This window comes from Neophocaena asiaeorientalis, unplaced genomic scaffold (genome assembly GCF_003031525.2).
Source record: "Neophocaena asiaeorientalis asiaeorientalis breed wild unplaced genomic scaffold, Neophocaena_asiaeorientalis_V1.1 scaffold547, whole genome shotgun sequence".
Lineage (NCBI taxonomy): Eukaryota > Metazoa > Chordata > Mammalia > Artiodactyla > Phocoenidae > Neophocaena > Neophocaena asiaeorientalis.
The window spans coordinates 1,945,283-1,955,685 of record NW_020185330.1 but is presented as its reverse complement, the minus strand read 5'-3'; the positions used below and the strand labels follow the sequence as shown (position 1 = coordinate 1,955,685).

Here is a 10,403-nt window from a genome sequence, read left to right as displayed (position 1 = left end):
TATTAATTTAAAAGGGGGGGGGGGGAGTCCCACGACCCCCTCCTGAGCTTCAGTAATTTACTAGAACAACTCACAAAATTCAGGGAAACATTTACAGTTGACCTTTGAACAGACATTAAGGGCACCGACATCCCCCTCAGCCCCAGTCAAAAATCCAAGTATAAACTTATAGTCCAACCCTGTATTCACAGTTCCCCATCTGCAGATGCAGCCAACCACAGATGGTCTAGTACTGTAGTATGTATTTATTGAAAAAAATCTGCATATAAGAGGATCCACAGAATTCAAACCCATGTTGTTCAAGGATCAACTGTACTTACATTTACTGGTTTAAATTACATTTATTCGTTTAAAGACTATTACAGAGGATACAGATGAACAACCAGATGAAGAGCTACATAGGGCAATGTATGGGGAAGGGATGCAGAGATTTCATGTCCTCTTCAAGTGCACAATGCTTCTAGTACTTCCATTTGTTCAACAACCTAGAAGCCCTTCAAACCCTGTTGTTTAGGGTTTTTATGGAGGTTCCATCATGTAGGCATAATTGATTAAATCATTGGCTATTGGCAATTGAACTTAACCTCCAGCCCCTCTCCCCTTCCCAGAGGTTGGTGAATGGGACAGAAAGTTCAAAATTGGTTCCTCTGGCAACCAGCCCGCATTCTTTAAGAGTCAGCTCATTAGCATATACTTAGTTAGGATTGGCAGAGGCTCATTATGAATTACAGAAGACATTCCTTTCACCCTATCACTCAGGAACTTAAAAGGATTTTTGGAACCCTGTGTCAGAACCAGGGACAAGGACGAAATATGTATTTCTTATATCACAACATCACAGAGGTGAAACCCAAAGGTCATATAATTTATGCTTCCATTTATATGACGTACTGCAAAAGACAAAACTATAGGGATAGAGAACAGATCAGTGGCTGCCAGGTTTGGAGGTGGGGAGTTGAGTTCTAAAGGGCAGCATGTGGGAGTTTTTTTAGGGTGATGGAACAGTTTTGTGTCCTGATCATGGTGGTAGTTATGCAAAACTATACATGCCTTAAAACTGAGAGTTCTAGTAATTTTTCTGTAGATTCTTTTGTATATTCTGTGTAGACAATCACATGACCTGCAAATGAAAACAGATCTTTTCCATTTCTTAAAACTATTATTTCTTTTTCTTATCGTGTTGTACTGGCTAAGACTTCAGGTAGAACATTTGTTCAAATAGTAAACATCCTATGATAAAAACTCACCAGGAAATAGGCATAGAGGGAACATACCTCAACATATATGGCCATATATGACAAGTCCACAGCTAACATCATGCTCAGTGGTGAAAAACTTAAAGCATTTCCTCTAAGATCAGGAACAAGACAAGAATGCTCACTTTCACCACTTTTATTCAGCAGAGTATTGGAAGTCCTAGCCGCAGCAATCAGATAAGAAAGAGAAATAAAAGGAATCCACACTGGAAAGGAAGAAGTAAAACTGTCACTGTTTGCAGATGTTGTGATACTATACCTAGACAATCCTAAGGACACCACCATAAAACTGCTAGAGCTCATCAATGAATTCAGTAAAGTTGCAAAGTACAAAATAATATTCAGAAAACTGTTGCACTTCTATACACTAACAACAAACTGTCAAAAAAGAGAAATTAAGGAAACAATCCCATTTACCATTACATCAAAAAGAGTAAAGTACCTAGGAATAAACCTACCTAAGGAGGTAAAAGACCTGTTCTCAGAAAACTATAAGACCAATGAAAGAAATTGAAGATGACACCAACAGATGGAAAGATATACTATGTTCATGGATTGGAAGAATTAATATTGTTAAAATGACCATACTACCCAAGGCAATCTACAGATTCGGTGCAATTCCCTATCAAAATACCAAGGGCATTTTTCACAGAACTAGAACAAATAATTTTAAAATGTGTATGGAAACAGAAGACCCTGCATAGCCAAAACAATCTTGAAAAAGAAGAACAGAGCTAGAGGAATCACACTCCCTGACTTCAGACTATACTATGAAGCTGCAGTCATCAGAACAGTAGGGTACTGGCACAAAAACCAACACATAGATCAATGGAACATAAATAAACCCATGCACTATCGTCAATTAATCTACAACAAAGGAGACAAGAATATACAATGGGGAAAACACAGTTTCTTCAATGAGTGGTGCCAGGAAAACCAGAGAGTTACATGTAAAAGAGTGAAATTAGAATTTTCTCTAATACAATATACAAAAATAAACTCAAAATGGATTAAAGACCTATGTAAACCCACAAAACTAGAAGAAAACATAGGTGGAACACTCTGGAATGGGAGAAAATATTTGCAAATTATATGACCAATAAGGGGTTAATATCCAATACCTCATATAGCTCGACATCAAGAAAAATAAACAACCCAATTAAAATGGGCAGAAGACCTGAATAGACGTTTTTCCAAAGAAGATGCACAAATGGCCAACAGGCAAATAAGATGCTCAACATTATTAACTAGAGAAATGCAGATTAAAACCATGGTGAGCTATTACCTCACACCTGTCAGAATGGTTATCATCAAAAAGGACACAAATAACAAATGTTGGAGAGGATGTGGAGAAAAGGGAACCTTCATACGCTGATGGTGGGAATGTAAATTGGTGCAGCCCTAGAAAACAGTACAGAGGTTCCTCAAAAAACTAAAAATAGAGCTACCATATGACCCAGCAATTCCACTCCTGAGTATATATCCGAAAAAAACGAAAACAGTAATTTGAAAAGTTACACACACCCCGATGTTGATAGCAGCATTACGTATTTATAATAGTGAAGGTGTGGAAGTAACCTAAGTGTCCATCAACAGATGAATGGATAAAGAAGATGTCATATATATACATACACAATGGAATACTACTCAGCCATAAAAGAAGAATGAAATTTTGCCATTTGCAATGACATGGATGGACTTGGAGGGTATTATGCTAAGTGAAATAAATCATACAAAGACAAACACTGTATGTTATCACTTATATGTGGAATCTAAAAAACAAAGCAAACTAGCGAATATAACAGAAAAGAAACAGACTCACAGAGAACAAACTAGTGGTTACCGGGGGGAGGGAGAAGATAGAGGAAATGGGGGATTGAGAAGTACAAACTACTGCATATAAAATAAAAAAGCTACAAGGATATATTGTTCAACACTAGGACTATAGCCAATATTTTATAACTGAAAATGGAATATAACCTTTAAAAATTGTGAATTACTGTTTGTACACCTGGAACTTATATAATATTGTATATCAACTGAACCTCAATAAAAAATTTTTTAATTATAAAAAAAAAGTAGATATCCTTAGCTTGTTCCTGATTTAGAGGAAATGTTTTTTAACCTTTCAGCACTAATGAGTGCAGTGATGTTTGCGGTAGGTAAATACCCTTCATCATTATTTTAAAATTTACATATAGTAAAATTTCAAGAAGGTAAGGTTCATTAGATTCAAAGCTAGTCTTGAATATATAAATGTTAATTTAAAGCAGTTATTTCAAGGAATGTAACTTTTTTCACAGTTTATTCTTTCCCTAAAATGAATCTTCTCTAAGTTTAATTTTTTTTTTAACTTGTAGACACTGTTGATTCCATTACTCCAGACAAAGTGCGAGGTTTAAGGGATATGTTAAATAGCAGTGCAATGGATATAATGTATTATACTAGCCCACTTTATAGAGATGAAGTAAGTATCATGCTTATCTTATTGCTATTGGGTATTTTTTTGAGTGATAACATGTGTCCTGAATTTTAACATTTTATGTTCTTTTTTTACAAGCAAGTGAGAAATTATAGGAATCCATTAATCTATAAATAGCCTGTATTTCATAGTGCATTTGAAGTCTTAAACTGCACATTGGGACACTTAATAAAATGGGTAACCTTGGAAGTGAGAAGTTGGTTAGAAAATAGCTCTTTGAAAAATAACAGTTTTCATAAGTCTGATTAGTAATATCTATAAGTATTATCCTCACAAAAGAGCTTTTTAAAAAATATTCATTTGGCTGTGTCAGGTCTTGGTTGCGGCATGCAGGATCTTTCATTGTGTCACACGGGCTCTTCGTTGTGGCGTGTGGGCTCTCTAGTTGTGGCACGCAGGCTCTAGAGCATGCAGGCTTAGTTGCCCAGACCAGGGGTCGAACCCATGTCCCCTGCATTGGAAGGCAGATTCTTGACCACTGGACCATCAGGGAAGTCCCACAAAAGAGTTTTAAACACTTAGAAATGTCCTTCAAGTGTTTTTGTATATAAAAGACTTGCTTTTATTGTGTCATTTCTATAGTGGATTTTTGTAGTTTTCAAATGGTAATTTTGCTCATGCATCACAAAGATAACCCTAAAGGGGGGCAGATGGGGAGGGTAGGTGAAGGGAGATAGTTTATTCAGAGGGATGAGGGAGTCTCTACCAATGCAATTTGTCACTTTATTGGTAACAGAAAAAGAATTTTGTTTCATGGGAATAACCACATTAATTACCTAACATGTATTAACTTGTTTAATCCTTACCCTATGAAGTAGATATGATTAGTATCTTCATTTGAAGGTAAAGAAACTAGTACAAGGAGCAATTACCAATAGAGCGGCTCTGCTGCTCTGTGCTACTCCAAGCCAATCCGTTGCTGATTTTGTTCATTCAGAGTCATTCCCTAACTTAATCCAGGATATCTTTTACATATCGACAGAAATATGTTTGGTTAGTTGCCACAGAAAATTCCTTCTCTTCCAACTACCATCCCCTTAGGATTTTTCTTCATTCCTCTTTCTATATCCCCTCATTGCCATATACCAGTATTGGGCAAGATCTGCCTTGATCTGATTGAGAACAAACAGTAAAAGAAACTACAAGGAGAATTGCTATTCTGGGCTTAATTCTAACCAAAAAGGAAGGCCTAGTCGGTGAAGTAGAACACTTAATAATTTCCACGTTCATACTCCTTTATAGTGAACAATGGGCATCATTAGATATGCTCTGAAGGTTAGAACACTGAACTGTAGTATTGCAAGTAAACCAGTGAGGGGGGGGAAAGGAAAGAGAAGGGCTGCGAGCATATTACTATACACACATACACACACACCACTCACACGCACATGTGGTTGGTAGTACTCCTAAAACGGTATCCTGAATCTTCAAGGCTAAAATGTGCTGAGTCATGTCCCCCAAAAGTAATAAGTGCTTTTTAAAAACTTTAAGTTGGCGTTAATATCCAGAAAAACTAAAAAGAGCAAAGTGCCAGACTCAGACCTCTGGCCATTGGTGAATGATGACTGAGAAAGTGATCACTTTTTAGTTTGCTCTTATAGTCAAAGATAATTTTCCTCAGAATGGAATTGAATAAACCAGATATTCAGTAGGAAAAGGGAACTGATCGTTAAGATAAATGAAATGGAAGAACACCCAGTGTTTTAAATTAGTTGGTTTTTTGATCCAGTTGAATTTCATGGAAAAGCACTGAGAATGGTGTCTGAGATTCACCAGCAATCTTCAGCAATGTATCCCAAACATCCCTAATTAGAACAGTCACTTGTGGTGCTCATTAAAAATGCGGGCAAAAAAAGAACCCCATGAGGGGCATTGGAATTGAGGGTATTAATGTGAATTTATTATTTTGAAAATAAGCCAGTGTATGTAGATAACATCTATATATTTAAGCGTATATGCTTAAGCACAGAAGTATATATATATATGCATATATTTCCTACCTCTGTCCACTGAAAGGGCCAAGAAGCAGACACCCCAGTCCAGTGAGCATACCTAGCACCCAGATCTTTGCCTCTAGCATTGTTATTCTCCACTAAGAAAAAGTAGAGTTCCTTGGAAAAATGGCTGATTCCAGGGCTGGGGCAGGATAGGTCCAAGTCAAAGCTGGAAGAATTTGTTTTGACAGAAGGTAGAAAAATGCTCCAAAGAATGATGAAGCAAGACACAAGGACATAATAGTCAAATTAAAGAAGCGTATCCCACTGACCAAATCTGGAACAATTTGAGCACCAAAATAATTAAGTAATTATTACTTATTGTAAGGAATTACTAATAGTACTTTTGTAGAATTATAATAAGGATAATGTACTAAGGAATTCTAAATCATTGAAAAATGTGTAAGTCCTTATCAATGATAAATAAACAAATTGGGAAGAAGGGAGGTCCTTTGCTTCAGTAGGATGCCAAGGGCCTACTAATAAATGTGGAAGGAATGCTGGAGTTGGAAAGTCTGATTTTGCAGCCGTCATGGTAGGATCAGGTAGGGGAGAGGACTGGGCAAGAATCATCAGTGGATGCTAAAATGAGGGCAGATTTTTTGATGAGAAACAATATTTGCATGGTCTTAAAGTGTATCCTCTCAGACTGCTTTTAGTTTAGAAAAATAAAGGTATACAGTGGAGAAATCAAGCAACAACTTTATGGGGTGTTCCTGCGGGGCACCCAGAGAAGGACACAGCATTATTTATGCAGTATTCCAATTATGAGGAAGCATCAGACAAACATAAAATGAGGAAGTTGTAATAAAAAAGTAGGAATGAGACTGTATTCTTTTAAAATGTTGGTATAATAAAAGAGAAAGAATGGCTGTGGAAAATGTTCCAGATAGAGAAGATTAAAGAGATGTGATAGCTAATTGTAATATCTCATCCTAGACTGTATCCTGTACTAGATCGGGGGAAATGCTACAAAGGATAATATTAGATCAACTGGCAAAATTAAAATGTGAATGGTAGACTAGATTAGATGAAATATATCAAAGTGAATTATGAAATTGATAACAGCACTATGATTGTGGAAGAGAATATTCCTAGTCTTAGGAAATATACACTGGAGTATTTGGGGGTAAAGGACCATGACATGTAATATATCCTTAAATGGTTCACAAAAAAGTTGTGTGTGTGTTACAGAAACAGAACAAATGATAAGGCAAATAGGAGGAAATGCTAACATTAGGTGAATTTTGGATAAAGCCTATGTGAGGATCTTTGTACTATTTTTATTTTGCAACATTTAATAAATTTGAAATTACTCCCAAATAAGAAGTTAAGAAAAAGAAACTAAAAAATACTTTCCCAGGTCCCTCCTCTGGAGATCCTGATTCAGTGGGTCTGAGATAGAACCTGTGAATTTGTGTTTTTAACAGTTCCCCAGGTGATAACATCAGAGAAGTTTGGGAACATTGCTTAAGGCATTGTGAAGAACAAAAGAAAATAAAAGAAAAACTTAGTGAGAAGTGGGCAAAAATTGTTCTTATTCTTTAAAAAGGAAAGCTGATTTTGCGAATCAAAGTCCATTTCACACAAGGTTGGTGTTAGGCAATATTTAGACTAAATTATTTTTCAACAATATGTGTTTCCTAAGGGAAGTAGTGATAAGTAACAGCCAGCAGGGCTTCTGTAGGATTGTCATGCCTGGTGAATTAACCTTGTTAGGTTTATTTGATAGGCATAAATAAGAGTCTTTTTTCTCTTCCTCTCAACCTTTGGAGTCAAATAGATGCAGATTCAAAACCTGCCACTTAACTAGCTTAGATCAAATTTCTCACTTTCTCAGCTTCCTCACTTATATAATGGATATAAAATACCTAGTTGATAAAGATTGTCATGAGGATCAAAGATATTATGATATATAAATTCCTTGTGCTTAGAGTTTCAAGTTGTAATTAAGTATATATCTGTCTTTATATATTTCAAGGGCTACAATTTAAAAAAAAAAAAGGGATAGACTTACTCTGTTAATTCTAGAAAGTAAAATAAGGATCCGTGAATTGAAAATACAGAAAGGAACATGTTTGGTTACTAATGAAGAACTGTGTTATAAGCAAAACTGCCTTAAAAATACAGAAGTGTTACAATGAAAAAATTTGTAAATAATGTAAGGTGATGGGTTTTAACCAAACTTACCGTGATAATCATTTCACAATATATACCTGTATCACATCATTACATTGTACACCTTAAAATTAAACAGTCTATCTCAATTATATCTCAGTAAAACTGGGGGGGAAATTTTTTTTTTAAATAGGAGTGACCACTTCTGGATGAAGACACTCACTGGGGTAGATGCTGAGCTCCTTATCCCTTAAGAGGAGTGTTACTGAAGGGACTTTTATCTTCACAGCAGTTTAAGTTAGATCATCTCTAAGGCCCCTTTTCACTCAAGTTTCTGAGATGCACATGGGAGGACCCTAATTAGTGATTGTGCCCTAAAAAAGTGTGCTTAGGGAAAAAGTTTTGTGTATCGATCAGTACTTCTCAGGCCATACTTTCTGAGGACCAGTTTTTAAAAAAGAAACTAACTCCATTCTATCAAGACATCATCAGAGAGCCTTTGGCTCTTTCTTCAACCCTAAATAAAGTAACATGAAAAATCCAGAGAGAACTGTATATCTTTTGTACATCTGAACTCTCTTTTCAATGGCTTTTAAAAATGAAGAACTATAAAGAGAATTGTCATGGCCCTATCTTGCCATTGTTATTTGAAAATTGTTTAATTGATGTATATGACTAAAACTCTCTAAATTACTTTTTCTCATTAAAATTTCCTGTAACAGGGAGAAGGACAAATGACTAATTATATTCTTCAGCCCTATTTTGGGTGTTTGGATTCTCTCTTGAAGCTGCTGGGGTTTTTTCCTCTTCGGTTGACTTTCTTCATAAATTTTAATTTGGGGGCAGTGGTTATGAGAATGAGAAACTTTTAAACTTTTGAAGAGCCATCCAGTGCCTGCGTATGTAAGAGGTTAGCTGAACTGATTAGATAATATTGTAGAATTAATAAAATCAAGATCACAGGATATATCATTAATCTTGGTTCAGATATCCCAAATGAATATAGTTGGTCACAAAGGGATCTAGTGCTTCTATTCTTACATGGTAGGAGTCTTAAAATCAAGGCTTTCAAAAGTAAAAACTATTAACAAATGTTGCTTTTAAAGGAATTTATTTTATTGGAACATTAACTTTTTCTACACATCCCTTCATGTAGATTATAAATTAGGAAAGTAACAAAATTTTAAGGGTTGGTTCATATTCTTATCAAAGCCAAGTCCAAAGCATTATATTATAGCTCCCTTTGAAAAGAGCATGTAATTTGATATCACACTGCCTATTTCTTAAATTCTGTTGACTAGAATTACCTACAACCCATGTCTTGGGAGATTTTTATATGCATTTGCCACTAGTGTGGTCCCCAGAACTGCTGAGTCTGAAACTCTGGGATGGAGCCCAGCAATCTGTATTTAACAAGCCCTCCAGACCCAACACATGGTTTCAGTAGCTTTAACCAGACCTCAGTATTGCAGTGTAGAGCTCTGTGATGTCAGCAATCAGAAAGAACATTGCACCTTCATTCATGTCACTGCTAACCCAGCCAAGCATGAATGCTCAAATAATTTCCAGTTTGTATCTGCTAAAGAATGTTCAGTGAAACCTAGTGGAGGCTAAAGATTGAAAATGGAAGCAGTATATAATGTTTGTTTGTCTGAATAACAGCTGACATATTAGGAAGGACTGAAGTGAGAAGTTGAATATCAGGCAGGAATTTTATAACTAAATAGTAGTAAGCAATGATAGGAAGAGGAGAGGACTGCCTTAAAAGTCAGGTCAGGGCCCCATATAAATGAATTTGAGTAACAAAAGAACCTTGTTCTTCCTACTTCATAGAATATTTCAGTAATATTTGTTAAAGCTAAATTTCAAGAAAGCAGTTTTAGAAAGAAAAATGACTATGATACTCTCCACATTATTAACCTCTAAACCTTAAAAAAGTCCTGCTTTTTAAAAACAACTTTTTGCTGTTATCTGTATTACCAACTTAGTGGGAATTTTGGAATATCAAGTAGATCAACATAAGCTTTTTCTTTTGTCACACAATGGGCTTTTGTTACATTACTCTTATCTAAATGCATAAAGTGGGACTTCCTGGCAGTGCAGTGGTTAAGACATCGCCTTCCAGTGCGTGGGGTGCAGGTTCCATCCCTGGTCGGGGAGCTAACATCTCACAGCCAAAACACCAAAACATTAAAAAAAAAAAAAAAAAAGCAATATTGTAACAATTTTAATAAAGACTTTAAAAATGGTCTACATCAAAAAAAATCTTTAAAAGAATGCATAAAGTAATAGTATATATATGTTGCATGTACAATATGTTAGTAACCCTGTTACCATAAACTCAGATATTCTTTTCCTAAAACTTACTGTGGCTTAAAAACTACAAGGTACAAGACTTTAGAACTGCATATGAGTCCGTTGTAACGAAGAAGAAATATCCAGGACTCTTGGGAAATCTACTAGAATTTGCATGGAACTTTTTTTTAAATCTCTGGAACTGCTGGCTTAAGTAATTGGTTTAAGGACTATGAAAGGATCTGTGTGGGTAACATC

At 35.7% G+C, this 10,403-nt stretch overlaps 1 protein-coding gene across 6 annotated transcripts in view; it reads left to right on the top strand.

Moving 5' to 3' along the window:
* Positions 1 to 10,403, top strand: part of DDHD1 (DDHD domain containing 1) — an 89,652-nt gene that overhangs the window by 59,258 nt on the left and 19,991 nt on the right. For all 6 annotated transcript variants that reach the window (XM_024734767.1, XM_024734766.1, XM_024734764.1 and 3 more), the window contains exon 6: positions 3,617 to 3,723. In XM_024734767.1, coding sequence (XP_024590535.1) covers positions 3,617 to 3,723 — 107 coding nt within the window. The remainder of the gene's footprint in view (positions 1 to 3,616; positions 3,724 to 10,403) is intronic.